This window comes from Balaenoptera physalus (assembly GCF_965194825.1).
Source record: "Balaenoptera physalus genome assembly, chromosome: 17".
Classification (NCBI taxonomy): Eukaryota; Metazoa; Chordata; class Mammalia; order Artiodactyla; family Balaenopteridae; genus Balaenoptera; species Balaenoptera physalus.
In genome coordinates this window covers 7,919,679-7,944,804 of record NC_138895.1, presented here as the reverse complement: position 1 = coordinate 7,944,804, position 25,126 = coordinate 7,919,679, and the positions used below count along the sequence as shown (strand labels likewise).

The following is a 25,126-nucleotide window of genomic DNA, read 5'->3' as shown; positions in this document are numbered from 1 at the left end:
TACACGTTAGGTGGTCTGATCTCTCTTTTACAGCTGAGGCCCCGGGGGGCTCAGATAATTTTCCCAGGAGCTTGTAGTGAGAAAAGAGCATTCATTCACACTGGGTGTGCTCTTGGCCTTGGGCACAGCCTGGCTGGATTCTGGCCATCTCTTGGGTAGTACATTCTCCATTCCTCTTCCCTGGGTTTTCTTGTCTCTACAGAGGACGTTGTTTGTCGTTCCTCCACGTGTTCCGTGAACAGTCACGCTGAGCGTTCTAACCTGATCAGTCTTCTTCTGCCCTCCCTCTTTGGAGGAGAGAGCCGGCCTAGAGGCGGTGGAGCCAAGCCGCCCGGGACCAGGTCTGGCTCTGTCACTTGTCAGCTGTGCAACCCTGGGCAGGCTACTTCCCCCTCTGTGCCTCTGTTCCCTTCTCATTAAGATGCGGGGCTGGGGTTTCCCTGGTGGCACAGTGGCTGAGAATCCACCTGCCAATGCAGGGGACACAGGTTCGAGCCCTGGTCCGGGAAGATCCCACATGCTGTGGAGCAACTAAGCCCGCGAGCCACAACTACTGAGCCCATGTGCCACAACTACTGAAGCCCGTGCACCTAGAGCCCGTGCTCCGCAACAAGAGAAGCCACCGCAATGAGAAGCCCGTGCACCGCAACGAAGAGTAGCCCCTGCTCGCCACAACTCGAGAAAGCCCGCGCAGCAACAAAGACCCAACACAGCCAAAAATAAATAAAAATAAAATAAATTTATATAAAAAAAAAAGATGCAGGGTTGGCGGCAGTCATGGCATCTACCGTCGTAAAGATGATAGTGAGGGCTGAGCGAGGTGATGTTTGTAAGGAGCAGCGCCTGGCAGAGCAGGTGGTACCAGTGCTCGTGAAATAAATACACATACTCAGAGCTTCCTCTGTCATTTACAGGGCACGCAGACCCTTTGTGCTCATCTTTTTCTTCTGTTGAACTATCAATTTCATGTTTTTATTTATTCACACCCTGGATTCTTTTATAAAACTATTGGAGGTCTTTGTATTTCCAACGTTGAAAGCAGTGCACAGTAAAACCCTAGATGTTATCGGTGCTCAGTAAATGTCTTGATGAATGCCTTGATTATTTTAGAGCTCTGTTGTCAAATGTGGCTCTCATTTGGGGGCAGAGGGGGATCGAATAACAGATGCAGTCTCTAGATGACTTACATTCTGTAACACCAAGACCCTTTGACAGTCTCTTTACCTTCTTTATTTTATAGAATGACACATGAAATATAGAGGATTTAAGTTATAGTAACTTAATTGCAGCCATAACCCACAGGTAAGACAGAGGATATTTCTTGGCAAACCAAGAAACCAATGTCAATGAATCTGTTTTAATTGCTTCTGATCTTACATTAAATATAAAATATTTCAAAATGATGTATTTTTTCTTCAATTCGCTCCAATGAACCTTTTCCAGCCTTCCATAGTGAATTTCCTAAAGGCAGCTTTGTTTTTGGGAAAAGAACCCTAACCACACTGCGATGCCCTGCTCCTAAGAAGGCAGCAAAATCGAAGTAAACAAAAGGAAATCAGCGTTCAAAGAGGAAATCATTCTGCTTTGGAAAAAGTGTTTTCATAAATTACATGAAACTGGTACCTTTTCTTTTTTTAAAATTTAAAAAAAATTGAAGTATAGTTGATTTACTAGTGCCTTTTCAAATTGAGGATTCTGAACCCTAAGAACATATAAGTAGCTTTTGATATTAATATATTAATAGATGAAGTTGCCCTGAAATGCTCCAACACAGCCTCCTATTTCTCTTTTTCCGATATCAGAAAGTACATAATTAAGTTTAGGCAAAGCTAACAAGTAGGCGACAGTTAGAGGTAGAGTTTCAAATAATTTATTTTCCATTCCATGCTTTACAGCGCTTTGTCACTATTCTATGTCTACACCTTGAATGTCCTTTTGTGAATAATAGCGGCATAATATATTGACGATGGCATCTTAAGTGCCACAGCACCTGAAAATAATATACACTAAATCTCAGTTTATCTGCAGACGGATGGCTGCTCTGTACAATTAGGGGTGGATCTGGAGAGAGGGGTGCTTCCTCTGCTGTTTTTCAGTTTTTCAAAGCTCCCATTTTGTTACTCAGACATTTCACTTCCAGTCTTCTTGTCTTTTTAAAAATTCCAATACTTAACATCTTCCTTCTTTCAACCCTCAGTATCATAAGTGTAGTCGAGACATGAACCTTCCTTTTTCCTTTTCTAATTTTGTAGCTCGTTCCCAGTGCGCTGAGAATGGATATTTTGGGTGTGATAGGGCACGGGTGAGAAACTCGGCTCCTGAAACTCAAAATCTACTGGGAGATCTGCTACAACTCTCACGGTTGACTCTTTGGGACCGAGGAAAGCAGTTAAGTCAAGTCAGGGCACAAAAACCAGGACGTGCTCTTGGTGACTCCTTTTCTTCTGTGACTCTGTGTTGAATTGTGGCCTAGCTCAGAGGAAGGGTCTTGATGACTGTAGTTTTCAGAAAAATGGTTTTCAGGTTCAGTTACATCTGTTGTCATAGGTGCATTGAATACTTCTGATTTTTCAACGTATATAGCAGCCTGTGATTCTTTCAGGTTTTACTTTTGCCCATTAAAAGAGTAGATTAAAAGAATATTACAAGTTAAAGGTGACACATGTGGAATCTAAAAGATGACACAAATGAACTTATTTACGAAACAGAAACAGACTCACAGAGAGAACAGACTTGTGGTTGCCACGGGGGAGGTGGAGAGGGATGCAGTGGGAGTTTGGGATTAGCGGATGCAAACTATGGTATATGGGATGGATAAACAACAGGGTCCTACTGTAGAGCACAGGGAACTGTATTCAATATCTTGTGATAAACCATAGTGGAAAAGAATATGAAAAAGAATGTATATATATGTGTATAACTGAATCATTTTTGCTGTACAGTAGAAATTAACATTGTAAATCAACTATACTTCAATTAAAAAAAAAACAATACTACAAGTGAAAGGTGAATTTTTCTTAAACTCAGGCAAACGGATTCTTCTTATTTAAAACACAAATCCCTTAGCCCTCCCTGCAGCTACCTTTCGATTTGTTTTCTGATGCTCACTGCCCACCTTCTCGGCTGGGCTGGCCCTGCCCCACTTGTTCATCCTGATGTCTTTACACTCTGCCTCTGCTCCTTTCATTGTATGGCAGCCGCCTTCTCAACAATCTTAAAGACATCAATCCAAAGTCTCTTTCTGTCCTCATTTTCTTTCTTTTCTTTTCTTTGCTTTTTTTTTTTGTAGCTATTGTCGCTTTGTTGTGGTAGAGCCTTGACCCTGCTAACCACACTTTCTTCCGGAAAGTCTTTTCTCGTTGGTCCTGACGGGACTTTGGAATTTTCTGGGTTTCCTCCTGCGTATTTGATAGCCCCTTTCCCTCATCTCACCCTGACCCAAAGCTCAGTCCTTACCCTTCCGTTGGTCTCTTCTGTGACTTGATCCCTGGGTGAGCTGACCTTATAAGGCCGTCTCTCTGGGTATCTAGGGATGTCTGCAGTCTGCACCTCGAGCCCCTGCTTCTCCAGGCAGTTCTGGTTCTGCATCTCTTACTGATGGGACCCAGTTTGACTATAATGATGTAACTTTCAACATCTAAAACTGGACTCATCCTACTTTTGGTTAGTGATTTAGGACGGAGACCCATTATCCCTTTCCCTTCGTATCTGTTGGTTCATGTTATCTCTATCTCCGGCTCCAATCTATCTGTCTATCAGATGCCTGTCGAGGCCTCGGAGGGTGGGTAGAATTTGGGTAAGTGGCAAGACCGGGGGGAACAGCATTCCGAGTGAGTGGAACAGAAACGGAGCGGGGAGGGTGTTGTGAGGAGTCAGGAGTCCCGCATGATTTGAGTATTTGGGGATAGTTAGGATGGGGAAGGATGGGGTTGGAGAAAGTTAAGCCCTGTATGGGTAGGCAATGAAGGAAGTTAGAGATTTTGAACAGAGAAAATATGGTGAGAGCAGTGTTAGAGAGAGATTGGTTGAGCTTTGAAATGCAAATGATTAGAGGTCAGCAAAGCCTTGGTGAGTTGGAGATAAAGGGGTGGGGGTCCCCGGGGGTTGGGGGCTCCATGAAGAAAACAGTGAGAGGGTGCCTTTGAAGGGAATGGATGTCAGTTCTGGAAATACTCAGCTTGAAGTGGCTCGAAGCCACTTGAAAGGAAATGTCCATTAAGCATTTGAAGATAGAAGACACAGAACCTGTGTGAGTACAGGGCTGGGGAGAGAAACGTGTGAGTCATAATTGCCTTTTCAGTTTTTACTGCTTTTTCCATTCCTCATGATTCCTTCTTTTGTACTCTAACGCTGTTGTGTTATTTATATTAATCATAAACCTCATTTATCTTGACGATAGCTTTCTGTTAGGCTGCCACGAGCTCTTCAAACTTGCTTTTTCTCAGTGACAAATAAATGATTATAAGGCTATGGCTTGTCACAGTTTCATAACTTTGGACAAATTTATCTATCGCTGTGAGTTAAGTACATGAAGATGAACGTTTCGCAGGTACTAATGGCGTAGCAGCATAATCAATGGCAGGAAATTGGAATTTGTGAGCCCTTTAGCAAAAGAGCAAAGATTTTCTCTAAAACTGTAAAAGGATGCTTTACCGTTGTTATCCTAGGGTCAGATTTTTTTTAATAGGAAGGAATGAGGGTCATGATGCTGACAGAGTAATAATGGGTCTTTGCTTTTTTATGTCTTTGTAATACATACATTGTTAACACACAAGGCCACGTGCACGGAGGCCTTGGTGGGTGGGGTGGAGGAAGAAGAGTAAGAGGTGAGGAAAGACTCAGCTTTAACTGTGATAGAAAACCAGGGCCTCCTGCTCTGATGTCCCAGTTTGGGAGAAAGACAGAACATTCTGCTTCTCGAGGAAGAGTCCCTGAGGGGGGTGGGGAACTGCCCCTCGTTTCCGTTGAGGAAGAATCATCTGTTGTCCAGCTGCTGCTGTTGGCAAGCTTGGTAGGAGTTTGGGTTCAAACTGCAGGAGACAACCCCTCTGCCACCTGCTGTCCTGTGTGTTTACAGGCAAAGAAGGTCTAGGCTCCAGAGACCTTCGTGAGGCCAAGTCCTGCCTGTGTCATCGGAGGCGTGAGGTGGCCGAGCAGAGGGGGCCCCTCTGAGCCTAGGCAGGGGACGGAGTCATCACAGCATCTAACCCTCCTCCTCCTTAGAAACGAGCAGTGTTGATGACCTGGGGCTGCACTGCCACCTGGAAAGCTGCTCTCCGTCCTCCAAGTCATCACCCCGCTTCTCTGCCTTCGTGGGTTACGTACAACTAAAGCTAAGGAGGGGGAAATGTGATAGGAATATGGGGGTACAGAGAGCCCAATGGGAGGACAGAGAAGGTGTGAAGAAGCCGAGCTTTCAGGCGTAGCTCTCCTTCCGGTGTAGGGAGACGTGCTCCAAGAGGTGGTGGCTTGTGAAGTTCCCAGAGCTAAGGAGCTGAAACAAGCGTCTGAGGCTGGTGACCCCCAGCTCAGAAGTCTTTTACGAGAGCTGCTGCCTCTAAGAAGTTAGCACTAGAGTTGCACACGTGCAGTGTTACTCCTTGCCATTCTGCCCTCTGCCGCAGACCTGCCCCGCCCCAGAGCGTGTCTGCACTGTTAGGCTTTGAAATGAGTCTTCCAGGTGCCCTCAGCAGATAGCTGTCTGCTTGGACCTCTGCTAAGCCTCCCTTGGACTCCATGGGCTGCGTCATCATTATCTAAACCATATCCTTAGTATCAAATGCCTTTCCGTTCAAATCCATTTGTCCCCAGACAAATTTCAGAGCACATGTCCTCAATATGTGCATATTTATTACTAAATTAATTCATGCACTAATATGTATTATATATGTATTGATCTGTATATTATATATATAATATATAATCTATTTTGTGTAGCATAGGAAAATTGAAATGAAAGGACATTGGATAAAAATAAATGTAAGCAGACGTTCTAACATGTTCTTTTTGAGCATCAGTAGATCGTTTTGTCCCCGACTCTTTGCCAGAGGAGCCATGTTTAGTCTTAGAAGAATAAATTGCAAACACTGTCACATTAATTGTTAGAGCCCTTTGTCTTTATTCCTGTTGCTTCTAATGTTGTTCAGATTTAAGCCTCCATTCATCTCCACACTTTTTTTCTCGTCACACACTTTTTGTTTGTGCAACCTGTATTAGAGTTCTCAGGAGAAACAGTATATGTATATTCTGAGACAGAGAGAGGAGAGTTAAGATTTATTTTAAGGAACTGGCAAATCTGAAGTATGCAGGACAGGCCAGAGGCTGGAAATGCGGGTAGGATTTTTTCACTCCTGAGGTAGAATTCCTTCTCCTTCAACTGATTGGACGAGGCCCACCCACATAATGGAGGGTAATCTGCTTTGCTCAGTCGACTGATTTAAATGTTATCACAGCTAAAAAATACCTTCAAAGTAACATCTAGACTGATGTTTGACCAAACAGCTGGACACCATAGCCTAGCCACGTTGACACACAAAGTTAATCATCACACACCCATATCATAATCTTCTGTTGGAACTTTCTTGGTAGCCACCTAGCTTACCTTCCCACCTCCCACGCCAAATACTTCCATCCATCCCCATTCTGTCGGAAGAACCTTTGAAGGGGGATTTTGATTGATTCTAAGAAGCATAAGTAATAATAATATTCACTGCAATAATATATTGCTTTAGTGTTTCCCAAAGCACAGTTATGATAAAATTTAAACCTCTGTGCCATCCGAACCCCTCTAACTTTCCAGCCCCATCTCTCCTGTCACTGCTGGTCTTATGTGCCCTCTAGTTACCCCCAAGGTACTCAGTTCTTCACAGGCACTGATGATTTTCCTGTCTCTATGGCTTTGCTCTATGAAACAGAACCAACACTAATATAAGGCAAAATAATAATAATAATAATTATAATATATAGTAATTCAGGCTTCTCAGACCTGAAAAAACTTCATTAAGCTGGGGAGAAAGGAAAGGGGGAGATAGACAGTGTTAGGGGCTGAATTTTCCCCCCCTGCCCCTCCCCCCCACCAACCAATTCATATATTGAAGTCTTAGCTCCTAATACAGCAGAATGTGACTATCTTTGGGGACAGGATCTTTACAGAGGTTATTAGGTGAAAATGAGGTCACTAGGGCGGGCCCTTGTCCAGTATGACTGGTGTCCTTATAAGAAGAGGAAATTTGGACACAGACATGCACAGAGGAAAGACCATGTGAGGTCAAGGGAGATGGTGGGCGTCCGCAAGCTAAGAAGAGAGGCTCCGGGAGAAACCAACCCTGCCCACACCTTGATCTCGGACTTCACGCCTCCAGAACTTTGAGAAAATAAACTTCTGTGGTTTAAGCCACCTAGTCTGTGGCACTTTGTTATATGGCAGCAATCTAATATGGGTGGAGTGAGGCAGGGCTCAGGGAACACAGAGTGAGCTAAAGCCGAGAGGCGGCAAAAATGTAGAGTGTGTGATGGGTGTGGGCTGCTCATCTATGTGACTACTACCGGTTACAGCTGGTTTCCAGAATGTGTTGGAAATTTGCCTGGTACTTGAAATAACCATCCTCTAGTGGCTTGGAAAGGGGATCTCTGATGATGTTTTGTTTGGTCTTAATGAGACAAAGCACCTCCAGGAGAGGGGCATTTCTCAGTAAATACCAGGCTTTGTTTCTGAAGTTTGGGTTCCTTGTGCACTGTGAGGGAAGAATCTCTTTTGCTCTTTAATGGAGTCTCAACTGATTATAAGACCCAGATGGTAGAGCAGACAACAGGTGGTAGAGATTCTCTTGCTATTTTCATTCTGTGTTATTGTACTGGTCACACAAGGGTCATAGCGATCTTCTGTTATCCTTTTTAGCTTGAGTTAGTGGAAGTGCCAGGATGTCCCTTAATTTTTCTTTTCTTTTCTTTCTTTCTTTCTTTTTTTTTGAATAGACTGTATATTTTAAGAACAGTTTTAGATTTACAGGAAAATTATGAAAATAGTACAGAAAATTCCCACCTGACCTACACCCAGTTTCCCCTGTTATTAACATCTTACATTAGTATGGTACATTGGTTATAATTAGTGGACCAATCTCAATACATTAAGTATTTTATTCAGTTTCCTTCATTTTCACCTAATGTCCTTTTTCTGTTCCAAGATCTCACCTATGACACCACTTTGCATTTAGTTCTCATGTTTCCCTAGACTCCTCTTGGCTGTGACATTGTCTCAGGCTTTCTTTGTTCTTTGACGACCTTAACAGTTTTGAGAAATACTGGTCAGCTATTTTGTAGAATGTCCCTCTCTTGAGATTTGTCTGAGGTTTCCCTCTTGGTTAGACTGGGGTTATGGGTTATTGGGAGGAAGAGCACACAGGTAAAATGTCATTTTCATCACATCATGTCCAGGGTGCCTATATCAACATGTCTGATGACTGCCGATGTTGGCCTTGGTCACCTGGCCCAGGTGGTGTTGGCCATATTTCTCCACCATCAGGTATTCCATACTGTACTCTTTTTATTTTGGGCGGGGGGTGGGTGGCATGCTGCGAGGCTTGTGGATCTTAGTTCCCCGACCAGGGATTGAACCCGGGCCCCAGCAGTGAAAGCACCGAGTCCTAACCACTGGACTGCCAGGGAATTCCCCAATACTGTACTCTTTGAAACGAGATTGCCATGTACAGCACACACTTAAGGAGTGGAGACCCTCAATTTTTTAAACACAAAAACATGTGAAGTAGTTTTTGAGGAACAGGTGTGAGTGATGATGTTGCTGAATTATGGAGGAGTGGCCAAAAAAAACGCAAAAAAAACCAAAACATACTTTTTTTGGTTTGTTTTGTTTCAGAGAAAAAAAAAAAAGCTCCATACTGTTGCTATGAGAAGTAAGAAAAATGTTGATTTGAACTTTGCAATTTGTGGAATAAAAATAGATTTCAACCTTGGGCTTTTTTTGTTGATTTAATTAAGGCAATCAGTTCTTATCTGTACCACTGTACACTTATCTGTACCACTGTACACTTATCTGTACCACTGGGGCTCCGAAGCTATTGTTGCAGCCAGAAAAGGAAAGATTAAATTGGTTTGTCTTTCATTACTAACTGAAAGGTTATAGAACATCGCTTCCTTAAAGGCAGTGCCTTGACAGTTACATTTACTGGACAATCCAAGTTCATGTGAGCTTTTCATAGCCTGACCTGTCCTGGGTGACCGTTTCTATTATAGGCAGAGGACCTCATTACTTCCCCCTAGTGGTCAGCTTTATAATCTTGAATTCTAGTTGGACAAATTCAGCAGGAGAAACTTCAAAGTTAATGAATGGCAATCCTCATGATAATTTTCCTTAATATTTTAACGTGGATGCTAAAATGACATGGTGATTGAATTTTAGTATGTCTTTTTGGATTAAAACTAATTTTTAAATGGGTCAGTGTTTTCAGGCAGCAAGTAATGGTGACTTGATTAAAAGCTAAAGTGATGAAGATAGTATTCTAGGCGGAAGGTTTACCTTGCTACTGTCCTACTGAGAACCTCAGCGGCCATTTGATTTTAACCAGGGAATTGAATCTGGCTTCTTGCAAGTGTTTTATCAGCACTGTAGGAGCAAGTGCACATTCTAGATAAACCTGAAGACTACAGAGCTTTATGGGGATCGTAGTGGGAGAATCCTCTGGAGTATTGTTCGTCATTCCTTCACAGATAAAATTTTATCTCCAGGACAGGAAATGGCTTTCGTTTAGAGTTCTACATCAGCATTCATTATTTTACCATGCTTTATAAAGACGCAGCGCTTTTTATAGGATGCTATCTGTCTACGTATTCTTAAGAGAGTGGAAAGAATTTACAGAATTGGAGACTGGTTTTGTATTATCCTTGATGGAAATACTGGGTGACACAGTACTTGAGTATGTAGGTGGTAATCCTTCGAATGAGCTCTGGTGTTTGTGCCCAGACCGGAGTTCTGTTTCATTGAGAGCCAGAGGGGATGGCGTCTGAGGGAAGGCAGCTAAATCAGTGTGAAATCTGCGCGTCTTCTTAGATGTGCTCCTGATTAGGACAAAAGCAGAACTCGAGTGGCACTCAGCACTGCTTCTGTTCAGAAATGGGAAGGGAGGAATTCATACAGAGAACCAGTATTCAACCAGTCATCTATTTGTGTCTGTCTGTGATACTCTCGTTGCATACGACACCATACAGATATGGTCAAGGAGCAGTTGATAGGTCTTTGTTTTCCTGAGCGGAAGTACGTTTAGTAACGAGGTTACCTGTCTATTGTTGCTCACCCAGCTCCACCTGATCCACTGGAACTCCACCTTGTTTGGCAGCATTGATGAGGCTGTGGGGAAGCCCCATGGAATCGCCATCATTGCCTTGTTTGTTCAGGTAAATGGTCTCCTGCTATGATTGTTACATTGTTCAGAGATGCTTATTTCTAATTCATTTTGCAAAAGGTTTTTCTCTCTCATTTTTACTACTTAGAGGTGACATTAAACACCTACACAGAGAGCATTGATACTTTAAAAATAGAAAACTTGATCTCTCTGGGTCAAAGATGAGCAGTCATATTCACTGGTAGAAAATGGTTCATTGGCTTATTAGAAGTTTTCTTCAGAGTGGCCTTCAGGGTCTTTGGAGAAAGGAGTTAGAAAATGTCTCCCAAAGGCAGAGTTCATTTTATTATTGAAAAAGAATTTCAGAAAATATTTCTGGACCTCACCTTCCTGCAAAATCTAAGAGAAGTCAATACTATAATCATGTAGTAGATTCCTTTAGCTATTTGTTATTAATAATTTTCACTCTAAGATGATTTGAAGTGCCTTGTAGAAAACACTGATAAAATGAGAGCGGCAAAGACCTTGCTGGTTATAGTCAATGTAAAGTTTAGATTTGAGCTCTTTGGTGGGCAAAGAATAATATATAAATTTAGTGAAACGTACAGAAGCGGACCATATGCTTTCAAAGGTAAAATTTTAATTTAGTTCCTAAGGTGAATCTTTTAAACTTTGTCTTGATGTAATTACTTGATGTAATAAAAGATTTAGAGGTGAAGGAGACCCTGGAAATTGTAGGCTTCCCCCTTCCGCTTCTTATAGAAGAGAAACCAAGGGCCAAAGAGACCAAGTCATTGTTTATAGTCACCCAGGGATTTGATGTCACCAGTCAGGACCAGAAACCATTGTCCACTCTGTGTGGTTCCAGGCTGCCTTTGGATAACCTAGTGGTCCTTAATAACTTAATTTTCCAAAGAGAGCTGAGGAAGGGGCCTTTTGAAACCTCTTTTTTTGGGGGTGGCATATGTTTCAATAGTATTAATTCCAACAATTTCCTGTCATAAATACCTCTAAGATATTTCTTTATTGATGTTTGAAAGTAGCCTTCCAGTTTTATTTAGCCTTTTAGTATTTTGAAATCCATGTTTTTAAAGTATAACACATGTCATGGAGTTTAAAACAAATCCTTACATTTTAAAATAAATCTTCTTCTCACTATTTATTTCATGCCTTTTTCACAGGCAGGGCCCTATATTCCTTCTATTTTATATCTGCATTGTATAAGGAGAATGGAATCACAAAATGTTGATGAAAAATGTTTTAAATTATACTACAAATATATTCTGATAATCTTTAGTATATTGAAAATAATAACTGTTAAAGTCCATCTTTTGTAACCTGAGAAAGTTAACAGAGCATCCAGATTCGACAACATGAGGCAGTAGAAGTAGAAGGCAATGTCTCATTATTAAAAAAAAATAAGAATAATATAAAAATAAGAACACAAATAACCGAATAGTCATCTGTAGGAGGGGAGGGAACATGTCAGTTTCATCTTTGGAGGTGGTACTCAATACATACTTGTGAATGGAATTCAGTGTGATAACTTGATGTTTTCACTTACTGCTTCTCAGTGTAGAACAGCTGACATGCAGTAATAGTGCACTAGATTGGAAGCCGAGTCTCTTGGGACCGAACATCGCCGTTCCCTGGAACCAGCCCATTACTGGAGGCAGGCAAAGCTTGGGAGCTTGTACTCTGGCTCTAACTTTCCATAGGAGGGAAAATCCAGATTATCTATGTGAAAATGCCTTTCTCGGGAGAGAACAGAGTCACAGAAACTATAGCGCAAACATTCACGGAGGAAAGAAGGGCTGATCCGGAGTGTCAGCCGAGGCAGAGAGGAAAGGACCGCGTGCGGGGGTCTTGCACTTAGGTCAGAGGCTGGGAGAAGCGGAGGGGAGGAAGTCCAGGCCGTGAGGATAAACTTCCCTCTCAGGAAGCTTGACTCAAAGACAGATGGGGTGAGAACTAGTGGTGATGTATACAGCAAGGTTCAGATTGTTTCATATTGAGATCCGAGATGGGCCTGCGTTTTTATTCTGAGCAAAAAGGGCTAGCGCGGATGTTGTTTAGACATACCGGCAAGAAAGGGGATAATTGATGTAGAAAAGCCTCAGCGGAGGTGGAAAGGCATGGGATGAGAGCTTAGGTGGATGGACTGACCCCGGACAGGACGGGCCCCACCCCTTCTCCGAAATAGAGGGCCAGGAGGAAAGGGTGGGCACAAACGGCACGCGTTTTTAGGTGAAGAAAGCCAGGAATTTAGGGGAGTTTATGCCTGATGACCTGTATTATCTCTGAGACATGCAAAGCAAAATTATTTATAGAGCAAAGGGAATATGGGTGTGGGATTGGGTTTTGAGATAGCGCAGGAGGGGAATGACAATAGACTTGACAGTCCTTGTGGGAGACCCACTTGAGATTGGACATCACAGATGGTACAGGACAACGGATCGTGGGCTGTTCTCCATCCAGGGAGAGGAGCAGAGAATTCCAGCAATTTTCTTTTTTTTTTGGCCGTGCCCCGCGGCATGTGGGATCTTAGTTCCCCGAGCAGGGATCAAACCCATTCCCCCTGCAATGGAAGCACAGAGTCTTAACCACTGGACTGCCAGGCAAGTCCCTCTAACAAATTAATTGTTGTATTGATCCATTACAGAGCATAAGGTTTAGGAGGACAAAGGGATTAGAGAGTGGAGAATGGTTGAAGAGGTGTCATTCAGCACAGGCAGGAAGGGAAAGAGATGAAGCCAAGAGGGACCTGAGGGGCGTGACGCCTTGTAATCAGTGAATAGGAAGAGAGAGAAAAGAAGAGAGAGCTGGACGGATGGGCACTTATGGTCAGAGGCAATGGTCTTTGTTTGGAGTTGCGGTTTTCAGAGTGAAGACAAATCCAGGGTGTGTTCTCAGGATTGGTTTGCTGAGGTGGGAGGGAGCTGATGGGCATGGACTGAGGGGTAACGAGACAGGCCAGGGAGGGCACAGGTCACGCACAGAGATGTTGAAGTCGTCCGGAGTGACGGCAGGAGGGGATGACCTCTGGGAGTGACCGGAGGGTCAGGAAGTGACAAGTAGAGCAGGATAGCATCGGAGGAGGGCAGTCCACTCAGAGGAGGAGGATGGCTTTGGGCTTGTGGGGTAGAAGACCCATCTGAAAGTAACAGCTGGAAGCTGGCCACGGCTCTCACTCCTGTCTTGAGGGAGACTATGCAGTGTCCACTCCAAAGGCGTGGGAGGGTGGTGGCCTTGAGCAGACCCGAGGGGTTCACAGAGACCCCCTGGAGGAGGTGGCGGGAGAACTTGTCAAAGCTGTGGAGTCATCCAGTTTCAGAGGCTGCGGTGGAAAATGAGGGGGGATCAGCGTTAGAAGTGGAAAAGCGCAGGTCTGAGGCGGTCCGAGAGGAAACTCACCAGAGGGCTGGCATTTGGGGAGGCGGTGAAAGATGGCCAAGGGGAGGGTCAGAAGTGACTGGGTTCCTGGCAGACTCTTGGTCGCATGTTGCGTTGTCACCGGGACTGCTGTAGGGGCTGAGGTGTGCAGAGGATCCGCCTCTATTTTCTTTTTGGTCGCTGTCACCTCTTCAGACAGAACTCTGACAAAGAAGGAGAGAGATCGAGCAACAGCTGAAGCTGGTTGCAAAATACAAAGTTTTGCCCATCAGGTAAAGATCCTTTATAGACAGAAGGAGCCAGTAAGAGTTATTAAGTGCTGCTTTATGTAAGAACTGTATTCGATGCTGCGCAGCATTCTGATTAAAAGTAGTCTGGGTGATAGTCACTGAACTACAGTGCACCGTGCCCTGTTCTGAGGTTTGTGTTTTTTAGTATTTATTGATTGATTGATCGATTTGACTACGTTGGGTCTTAGTTGTGGCATGCGGGAATTTTAGTTGCGGCATATGGACTCTTGGTTGCAGCACGTGGGATCTAGTTCCCTGACCAGGGATTGAACCCGGTTCCCCTGCATTGGGAGCGCAGAGCCTTAGCCACTGGACCACCAGGGAAGTCCCTGTTCTAAGGTTTTTGTTTGATTGAGTCTTATCTTCAACCCCATCACTTTTGTCCGCCCCACTGTATAGAGGAGGAAGCTGAAGGACACAGAGGTTAGGTAAACTTGCTCAAGACTAAAAAGAGAGTCAGGGTCAGAACCCAGCATCCAATGCAAGTGACCTTGCTCCTGGACCCCACTGCATTGTGTGGCCTTACAGCGTTCAGATGTGGACTCTTCAAAGAGTTAAGCTCTGACAAGAGATGCATGAAGTAAAGATAGAGCCGACCTGTGGGTGTAATCATCCAAATGCTACATTGTGGTTAAACCAGTACAACAGAGGGGTCTGTTTCCCCTGAAGATGGGGTGAAGGTGTCTGCCTACAGGTCCAGGCTTTTGCACCCAGGAGTAAATTTCCCTGAGGTATATATATATATATGTGTGTGTGTGTGTGTGTGTGTGTGTGTGTATGTATATATATATTTATACACATATGCACATATAATATATATATATATACATTTTTTTAACTTAAGAGAATTCATTTTCTGTTTTTAGTGCCTATCTCAGGAATTGCAAACACTTGGAAAATGATGTCTCAATTATTTTGAACTGATTGGCCGATCTTAGGTTATGTAAGTTTCTTGTCTCACCTCTTTCCTCTGATGCCCTTTCACCTAGCCTGTTTCCCAGTTGGATCACGTGGAGAGAAACAGGGAATATGAACATGGTGACAGCTCTTCTAGCTCCTTGTAGGTCATTCTCCAGAATTTATGTGGAAGAGGAAAAGCGAACCGTAACAAGGATTGTTTGTCTGAGGTTGTAAATTGTCTCTGCTGTGACTGCCCTCCATTATCATGGACTGTTGAAACTTGGCTGGAAAATGGAAATCAGATTGCACTTACAATTTTTAAAGTTAGAGTCAAGAATATTTGACATCATATTCTTTTTAAAGTCTCAAATTCTTTGGAACATTTTATACGCTGAAAAAATGTAATGCTACATAATGCTTTAAAAGAGAAAGCTACTGGGAATTCCATGGTGGTCCAATGGTTAGGACTCAGAGCTTTCACTGACATGGCCTGAGTTCAGTCCCTGGTCAGGGAACTAAGACTGCGTAAGCCACTCAACGGGGCCCGGAAAAAAAACAGAGAAAGCTACGAACAGCATATTCATATTTATTTAAGAATAAAAAGGGGATTATAGAACTATGTCCTGTGGTAATCAAGAAATGTTGTCCTGATTTCGGTGACAGGACAATGAGTACGTATGAAATCATGTACTCATTTTTCTGATTTAATAAAATTTTTTCAACACGGATAAAATCTTTATAGTAATGATCTAGAAATGCCCAAGGTGAAAATGGAAGGCTTTGGGCATGCGATGAATAATTTTAATTCAGAAATATCCTTGAAATTTCTATATCGCAGTATTATGACTTTTTATATATATATATAGAGCACAGTGGGTAAACCTGTACCTAGCAAGGTGAATTTAGAATGGATTCTTGGAAATGTCTAGGAACATATCTAATACTTTCTTGTACTGGCTTCTGTTACACCTTTAATTGCCTTCAGTAGATGTTGACCTGGCTATTATTAAAAAGGTCATTTGTTCCCCAGGAAGGACATTCAGGTGAACTTGAACTTCACTCCTGTTGGTTATTTTAAGTAGAAGCTACATATTTAAAAGCTTTATGGTTATGGTTTATGCTTTACACATTGCAGATCGGAAAAGAACACGTAGGCCTGAAGACTGTAACTGAAATCCTCCAGGATATTCAGTATAAGGTAAGTCATTCTTTAAAAGAAAATAAAAGTACCGGCTGTGTCAGAGGCTTCCAAGCCCACCTTCAGGCTGGGAGATTCCCTAAAAGGACTCACAGCCAAGTTCTTACCCTCCTGGTTGTGGTTTCTTCCAGCGGAAGGCTACAGCCCCAGAGCAGCGAGCCACAAGCTTCCAGACAGTCCCGCCCCGTGGAGTCACATGGGGACACACCTGACTCTCCTAGCAGTGATGTCACAACACGTGTGAAGCATTGCCAACCAGGGAAGCTTTCCTGGGCCTTGGTGTCCAGGGATTTTATTGGGGGTCAGTCATGCCAGCCGGCAATGCCTGAGGGACTGACCTCAGCTACTCTGACTCTAGCCCTCCCCCACCCTGAGCAAACCGGGCTTTCACCATAAATCACGGTGTTGGGATATACTTATCTGGTCCAACTGGTGCAGCCTGACCCAAGGCCTCAGGCACACAGAGCCACTCTTCTCAGGCAGCATATTCCAAGGGCTCAGAGATTATCTCCCAGGAGCCAGCCAGGAGCCAGTCTTGAAGACAGGCCTTTAAAATTGTTTTTGGATTGTGTAGGATTCGAGCAACCCGGGCCAGCTGAGTTACCCCTTTCTGCCCGCTGGTTATAGGAAGGTAGCGTAAATGAAACAAATAAAAATTGTGGCAACCACACTTCAAAGTATTTAAGTAAAAAGAAAAAAAGAGACAAGTACATATAAGCCATAAGATGATATATCCCACAGAAGGTGACTTAGGTTGATTTGAGCCTGTAGTGATTCGGCCTAGCATTGCCGGGAAGCCCAGTTCTCTTATAAACAGTACCTTTTATGCTCACGTTGAGTCAGTAGAATCTGAGTGGCCTTGTGGGGGAGAAGTTCAATCCCATGTGGGTGCTGGAGATACCGCACAGGGGTCCAAAGGCCCAAGGCCAACCCTAAAATCTGTCTGGAAACAAAGTCTCGCTAGCTCTGGACTCACTAGCTCAAGCCCAGGGCATCTGGAACCAGGCAAGACTCTCTCCTGAGCGCAGGCTCAGAGTGAATCCCGCTGCCAGGGGAAAGCACAGACTGGTCACAGAAGCTGGTGAAAAGGGGACAAGGACACATTTTCATTGGCATTTGTTGAACAGAAATGGGTTGAGAAATTTTCCTTTATTGCTTCAGCTAATGTGACGTCAGTCGTTATGGAATACAGGAGGATGGTGGGAGGTAAGTAAACTGGGTTCTTTAATGTGTCCAGCAGTCCCCAGAAGTAAGGAAGAGACCAAGAGTTCATGCACTAACCTTCCCTGTTATGTCTGCATTAGTGGAGTAATCTCATAAGAGACATCCAACTGGCGTGACAGGTCTGTCTGTCTAAGGACTGGCATTTTAAATGGGACTATTTAAAATAGTGATCAGAAATGTGAATTGGTGATGGCACAAATAGTTTATTGAAATTTAAATCTAGTTTTGATAAACGTGTATTGAAATTTAATATTTTCATCTGAGTGTCAGTTCTCCCTCTCTGGAGGAGGAGAGCATCCAGAATAGGTCCTAGAGCTGAGCTACCAAATCCAAAGGGGGCAAAACGAGAATTTGGGAGGCAGCCCGTCCTGCCAAGAAGGTTAGGAATTGAGATCATAGTACCAGGAAGAAAGTCATTTCTAAAGAATTCCCTGAGCCAAGGCCTAAGTCTCTGGTCTGGATGCACCAGGAGCCGGAAAGGTAGCTGACATGGGGCAGATGGACATTGGACGATTTTAAGTTTCACACCTGGAATTATAGGGAAAATTGAGCTGCAGCAGCAGAGAAAATAGCTACAGACTCAGAGCAGGAGTATCTTGTTGGAATCAACCCCTGTTGCTCCAATGAGAAGACAGATTGACACAAATCTATGGGGTCTGATAATGCCATTCAGAAAAGACTTCAACCTGGATTTTTAGTGCTAATAAATGTTCTTATTCTAAAATTTAGAAATTTTATGTTAACATGGGGTACATTGTTTTCTGTTTCAGGGGAAGTCCAAAACAATACCCTGCTTTAATCCTAACACTTTATTACCAGGTAAGCATTCATCTGCATAAGATGAATTTTAACTGTGGATATGACTGCACTGTTTTCCTCAGAACATACACAACTGTATCTTATTAGTTAATAAAGTTTCTTTACAATTTATATTCTCTGTAGTTGGTACCAGTTTCAGATTGCTCTAAACCTGGGAGTAAACCTTTTGAAATAATACACACTTTACCACTAGTTCCATTAATCCATGAAGAGGTGTTTTTTGGATTTTCATTCATACAAATTGCTGCCTCTGTGTAAAACATGACTGTAATAACATAACCTTGATATACATGTAAGACTGGTCGGTGCAGTTCTTATTAATCTCTGGTGTGAAATAAACTTTATATCTAATTTTAAAAGATAACCTCTTTGCAATGATATTATTATTTAGCTATTATTTCTAAATATTTAGGTATGCCTGAACAGGTAAGAATTGTATATAAAATACTCAGAATATAATTTGTAGATAAAGGTTGTTTTGTACAAAATTTTGGTCTTCACATTTCTCCGCCTAAATTATGTGAAATTTTTTCGTGTTTCAAACAAAACCAAATGCATTGTATCTTCTACTTTCTACATTTAATTGCATTGCTACAAACCAGTTTTTTCCATATGTTGAATACTCACCCATCATATTTAATCACAAATTCTTCTAATGCAGGGCTACAAGATTTTATAAGAATGATTTTTTTTATTCTATCATAATATGATTTCAATATTTTGCTATTGAAGAAGCAATATAGAGGTAGCTAGAACAGCATGGTTAAATGCACTGACTGTTTTCTTGTCTCTCATTTTTACTTAAAAAAATGAGATATATGATTTAACATTCTTAAAAGAATCAAAAGCTCTAAATAATCACACCTGGGAACAACTTAAGCAGTCTCTCCCTTTAAATCCCAATAGTTACAAATTATTGACCTTTTTTTTGTGTGTATTTTACAAAAATTTATTTTAACTGAATTTTTAAAAAGATAATTTAAACACACAGACTTTGAAGCCAGACTGCTTTCGTCCTCATCCTGGCTCTGGCAGTTGTTAGCCCAGTGACCATGGGCATATTACATAACCCTCTGTGATTCAGTTTCCCCATCTGAAACGTGTGGGTAATAATGGGACCTATCTCACTGGTTTGTTGTAAGAGTTAAATAAGTTAATGTAAAATGCTTAGAAGAGCGCTTCACATGTAGTAAACATTCAATAGATATTGGGTATAATCAGTCAGGTAAATCATCCAATAAAGTAAAAAAAAAAAAAAAAAAGGATACACTTCTCCTCAAGTGAGTAAACTTGATATATAGTATATAGATAGTGTATAGTATATATATCAAGTATGTATATATATAATATAGTATATCAAGTTTATATACATCCAGTTTATATAGCCATATTTAAATATGTATAGTAACCCATTGAGAGAAACTGCTATAAATAATAGAAAGAGGATTCATCGTGTTTTTTATTGATTGTTTTCTCCATGATGATTAGATTAAAAACACAAACGTGAGGCTCTAGTTTAAAAATGACATCAGTCTAAGAAGTGTTATTTGGACAGTTTGTAATTTTGAAAATTATCGTTGGAATCTTCCAAATTATTTTTCATTAACTTGCCTTTCCGTGACACGTCCACGTGATGGCACAGACCCTCTGCTGCGCGATTACTGGGTCTACGAAGGCTCTCTCACTATTCCGCCCTGCAGTGAAGGTGTTACCTGGATATTATTCCGATACCCTCTAACGATATCCCAGCTACAGGTGAGTGCAGTGCTTTCAAATCTTCCAGAATGAAGTTCTGAGTTAAAGGTTAAATGTTGTCTCTATAAAAGGGAAGCACGTCTGTTTTACGTTTTGGCTCCCTTTGGATCAGTTAGATCAGTCACATCTTTTCAGATAAAAGTTAAATGTCTTGAACCAGTGAAAGCAATGGAAAGGTCAAGGATGAAGAAAACCCAGCTCTCATTTATGATCTGTACTTTAAAAGTCAGTTTTTACAGAGTAAATAGAAGTCAGTGAAATAGCCAAACTTTTGATTATTATAGTTATTCCTTCATGTGGGTTTTCCCAGGCATTGGAGAGAAAAAAACTCTTGGAAGTAAAGTGAGAGTGCCAGTTATTTCTGTAAGTCACATGCAGTCTTTGTAATAGCTCTTTGTTGGCTTGCACAGGAAAATCCTGTATGCAGAGGGTGAGGGCGCTAAAAGGAACGCCCCGGAAAGTTCTGGATTGTTCTCTAGCCCCACTTTTGTTCACCTACCACCCACCTTGGGTACAGCATAGGTGCTCTAAATGCTAATGCACAGTGTGTGTGTCTCCAAGGTGAGCTGTCACTAAGATGTTAGCTGGCGGAGCAGGAGGCAACATCACTACAAGGTGTTTAAACAATGGTTTTGATACTATTACAAAAAAAGCTTTAAATGTCTCCTGTCCCCCAGAGGTCTGTCTAAGGATGTGTTCTGGAAGGCTATACTTGTTCTTCATGATCAGTCTCAAAAGACTTGGGCAATCCTCTCAATAAACCAAGTTTCCTTTAGAAACTTCTTACGAACTTTTATTAATTCCCCTATCATTTTATAAGAAGTTCAAGTTTACTCACTACTCAGGAAAGCCTTCTTTTGTTTGTCCTTAAGTCTTTAAAATCCTTCTTTCAACCTTTAACAATTTCTTATTTCTCTTTTTTCTAAGGATTAATTTTAAAAGTGCCCCATTCAACATCTTCATTGTTTCATTATTTTAGAAACTTTGATCACACCACCTTTGGGCCTTTGTATTTTTAATATGACAAATCCCAATTCCTTTATTTATTCATTCATCTGTTTTTTCTTACAAGAAACTGTTCCTGATTGCCAACCAGGCACAGAGGATGCAGAGATTAAGACACAGTGTTTACTCTTAAAAAGTTCACCATGGAGTTGTGGAGGCAGATGATTATTAGACAACTATGTTGTGTCATAAGTAAGGTGCTCTGGAAACACATAGGACAGAAACCCAACCCGGACTGGGAGGTCCAGGGAATAACTCCTGAAAAATATTAGGAGTTAGTCTAGTAAAGGAGAGGGAAGAAATTAGAAGTTTGAGTCTAATGTTAAGAGTAGAGGTTTGGACTAATGACATATAGATTTGGAATTTAATAGCAAAGGTGGTAACTCCTGTAACAGATATACCTCAAAACTGCAGTGACTTATCACAGTAAGAATTTTATTTTTTACACATGTGAAATGTGTTTTTACATTTTACAAATCCAACAAATGTGTCTTTGATTCACAGTGAAGGCTTTTCTTTGTGCATTCAGGGAACCAGGTTGAAAGACACTCTGCCATCTTAAATACCTCACTTCCAGGTCCTTAGGTGTGGTCATGTAGCCAGCAGGAAGGGCAAGAGCGTGGAGGCTCTCAAAGGGGGATTGCTTTTAAAGGGCCAGACCTAGAAATGGCGAACACCATTTATGCTTACATTCTGTTGGCTGGAACTCAATCACATGGCCATACCTGATTGCAGGGGAGGCTGAGAAGTGAATTCTGGCTTTACGTCCAAGAAGAAGAAATGGATTTGATGATCAGATTAGCTCAAGTTGAGGAAGAGGCAAGATAGCCCAGCTGAGTGCAAAACCCCAGTGTAGGGAGAGGAGATGGCACCACACAGGGAACTAGGGACTTGCCCAAGGGCCTTGGGAACAGCCAGGAGGGAGTGAGTCCAGGACAGGAGAGAGTATCTCCAAGATGCGGAGAAGAAAGGTTAATAGTGACAAATGCTACAGAGAATTTAAGTAGGATGTATGCTGCCCACCCAGGTAGAAAATAACTGCGCCGTATGAACACGTGCCTAGATGCCACGCCGTATGAACACGTGCCCAGATGCCACGCCGTATAAACACATGCCCAGATGCCACCGCTGGGTTCTCACCCTTGACTCCTGTGTCTTGGTCTTGAGTGTTCACTGGTGGATCCTGGTATTGACGCTTCTCTGTTGCTCAGCTTTGGCTTCTCTTCTCCAGTATTATTCCTCCACCATCCCTTCCATTATGCTGCACTCGCTGCCAGGTCAACACCCCAGCCCATCCAACCAGTTTGCCTTGAGGCTCTACCATGGAGAAAGCCTTCATTTCTTTTCAGAGTTGCCATCATTGCAAACAAGATTCATGGACAAGGACCATCAGTGCCAATTAACTGAATTGTTAACTGAAGTGAGATGTTTCCATGGAGTGTTGAGCTGAAAGGAGAAGGGGACCAAGGGTAAAAGTTTTAACTGGCGTTAGTCACAAGGAGAGGAGACTGGCAGAGGTAGTAGAAGCAGCTCAGGGTCTACAGTCACATTTGTTCAGCAGTTTAAAGGTAATTTTCTAAAAATAGGTCAAATCTTTTAGTGAAAAATAAAATTTTTCTCTATAACCACAATAAATGTCTATTTATTGCAAGTCAGTTCGAATTAACCTTGCTGAGCCACAGAAAAGAAAATTCTCAGTTCCACTTAGAATTCCATTAAGGATTCCCTTGCTAGCACGGTATGGGGAATGTTAACTGACAGTCTGTAAATGTGAACGAGGATGTTTTACTTCCACGTCGACCAGTATGCTCTGCAAAAATCCAGAGACAAATCATCATGCCTTTCAGTCTCGCCGTCTTCAAAGGGAGCCTTGCTTTGTATTGTCCCTTTGAGTAAGGCCAGTGGCAAAGTCTAGCCCTAACTCACTAAGTGACACTCCTCAATTATTGGGAAATAAGCTGTATCTTCCTCAAAGGGAGCCAGAGCTAAAGGAATGTACATTGGAAGGAATAATCCCAACTGCTCTTGGAAATAGATGACTTTCCAGTTAGCTGTGGCTTTTCAAGGAAAAAGATGTGGGTTCTTTTAGCACAGAGCTCCATTATAGCATCTGTTCAGAAGGCAGGAATGTTGAAATGGACACACACACACACACACACACACACTCGCGTGTATATTAAAATGGAATTTAGAGTGATTTAGGAAAAAATTATAATTTTAGGAGAATATAAATCAGTCTGTCCTTGACTTGAATGTTCCACTGTTGCTGCTCATACAATTTCATAGAAAGCAGAGCCCAAAATAGAGAAGGTCCAGAGAGGGCAGTAAAAACAAGAGGAACCCAAGAGAGAGGATGTGATTCTAGAATCAAAACCAAGAAAAATTGAGAAGCCTCATCCTGTTGTACTTAAAGAGGAGCAGAGAAATATAGAGACGGAGGCAGAAAGAGAGAGGATTGATATAGAACATAACAAAAGGAATAGCAAACAGCAGGTGGAGTGGCTACTAAGTTGATTATATTGAGAAATAGAAAACTTTGTGTTGAAAAAAATGTGTCCTCTTATAGGCGTAACGTGTAATTAAGCAGCTGGATATTATTGTAGAAACAATTGTATCTTGAAATGCGTCATCTGTCACAGGATAATAGTGTCTGCGCTTGCAGCGTAATTAAGGAAAAAGCTCTAGATCATAATGCTTTCCTAGGAAATGCACAGCCGCTGGAGGGGTGTGGGGAGGAGAAGGAGCCAGCGGCTGAAGTGTGGTGTTCACAGCTAAGCCTGTCGTGGACCATTTGCATCTTCCTGGGCACTAAGAATTCTAGCCTCTGGGACGGGAAGCTCCTGATTGGTTGACTTTTTCATGTTATTCCTGGTTAGCACACCCTATGCTAGGGGAAAAAAACCCACACAATTGGATGGATTTGGATGAGTGTAATTTAAAACATTTAAAAAAGTGATCTGTAACCATTAAATTACTGTAAGATGAACAGTGGTCTAAGCATTAGGAAGCTGAAGTAAAAAAAAAAAATTTTTTTTTCAGCTGGATTGTTTTTTGTTTTTTTTAAAAAATTAATTTATTTTTTGGCTCTGTTGGGTCTTTGTTGCTGCATGTGGGCTTTCTCTAGTTGTGGCGAGCGGGGACTACTTTTCGTTGCGATGTGCGGACTTCTCATTGTGGTGGCTTCTCTTGTTGCGGAGCATGGGCTCTAGGCGTGCAGGCTTCAGTAGTTGTGGCATGCGGGCTTCAGTAGTTGTGGCTTGCGGGCTTCAGTAGTTGTGGCTTGCGGGCTCTAGAGTGCAGGCTCAGTAGTTGTGGCACACGGGTTTAGTTGCTCCGCGGCATGTGGGATCTTCCCGGGCCAGGGCTCAAACCTGTGTCCCTTGCATTGGCAGGCAGATTCTTAACCACTGCGCCACCAGGGAAGTCCTGGATTGTTTTTTGTTTTTGTTTTTGTTTGGTTTTTTTTGGCTGCACTGTGAGGCTTAGTTCCCTGACCAGGGATTGAACCCAGGCCATGGCAGTGAAAGCACAGAGTCCTAACCACTGGACCACCAGGGAATTCCCTCAGCTGGATTGTTACGTTTGGAAATGGGATTCTGAGAGCAGAATAAAAATACCAAATTTAATCAGATCTGTCAACGGAAATTGTAAGACACATTCTGATTTCACAGTGACATTAAAATGTGAACAATATTCAGAATTGATCAAATGTGGTATTTTGATATAATGGCACATATACAAATATGTGAGCATGCGCATACACACACACACAAATAATTGATTCTTCAGTTTTACTCTCATTTTCCTGTCTTTTTTCTCCCCACTTTTTCTGCATTTTCCTCTTACTCATCTGCTTCTATTTCTTAACTTACGTACTTTTCCCAAATTAGATGTGTCTGTCTTTGTTTATTCCTTTCTCTTTCAACTTCAAGTAACGCCAGTGAAACAGAGGAATATAGATGTTGTTATTGGTTTTCACCGTGTGGATATACGCCTGTTAGAACTCGGAAAACCATCTTCAATTTTGTTTCCTCCCAATCTTGCCTCTTCTTCATCCTTCCGCATTTCAGACTTCCTATGGATTGAAAAGGGGGACTCTTCCTAGCCCGATTTCTGGCACGGGATGCTTGTGGCCTGTGGGGTCTGGGAGCCCGTCTGGTCTTGGACCTCTGAGGAGCAGGCTTTTT

General features: G+C 42.3%; 1 protein-coding gene across 4 annotated transcripts in view; it reads left to right on the top strand.

Moving 5' to 3' along the window:
• CA8 (carbonic anhydrase 8) overlaps positions 1 to 25,126 on the top strand; it is a 132,450-nt gene that overhangs the window by 84,640 nt on the left and 22,684 nt on the right. For 3 of the 4 annotated variants that reach the window (XM_082433090.1, XM_082433089.1, XM_082433088.1), the window contains 4 exons: positions 10,312 to 10,407; positions 16,074 to 16,136; positions 18,131 to 18,179; positions 19,822 to 19,934. In XM_082433090.1, coding sequence (XP_082289216.1) covers positions 10,312 to 10,407; positions 16,074 to 16,136; positions 18,131 to 18,179; positions 19,822 to 19,934 — 321 coding nt within the window. The remainder of the gene's footprint in view (positions 1 to 10,311; positions 10,408 to 16,073; positions 16,137 to 18,130; positions 18,180 to 19,821; positions 19,935 to 25,126) is intronic. The other variant, XM_082433091.1, reaches the window with a different exon arrangement.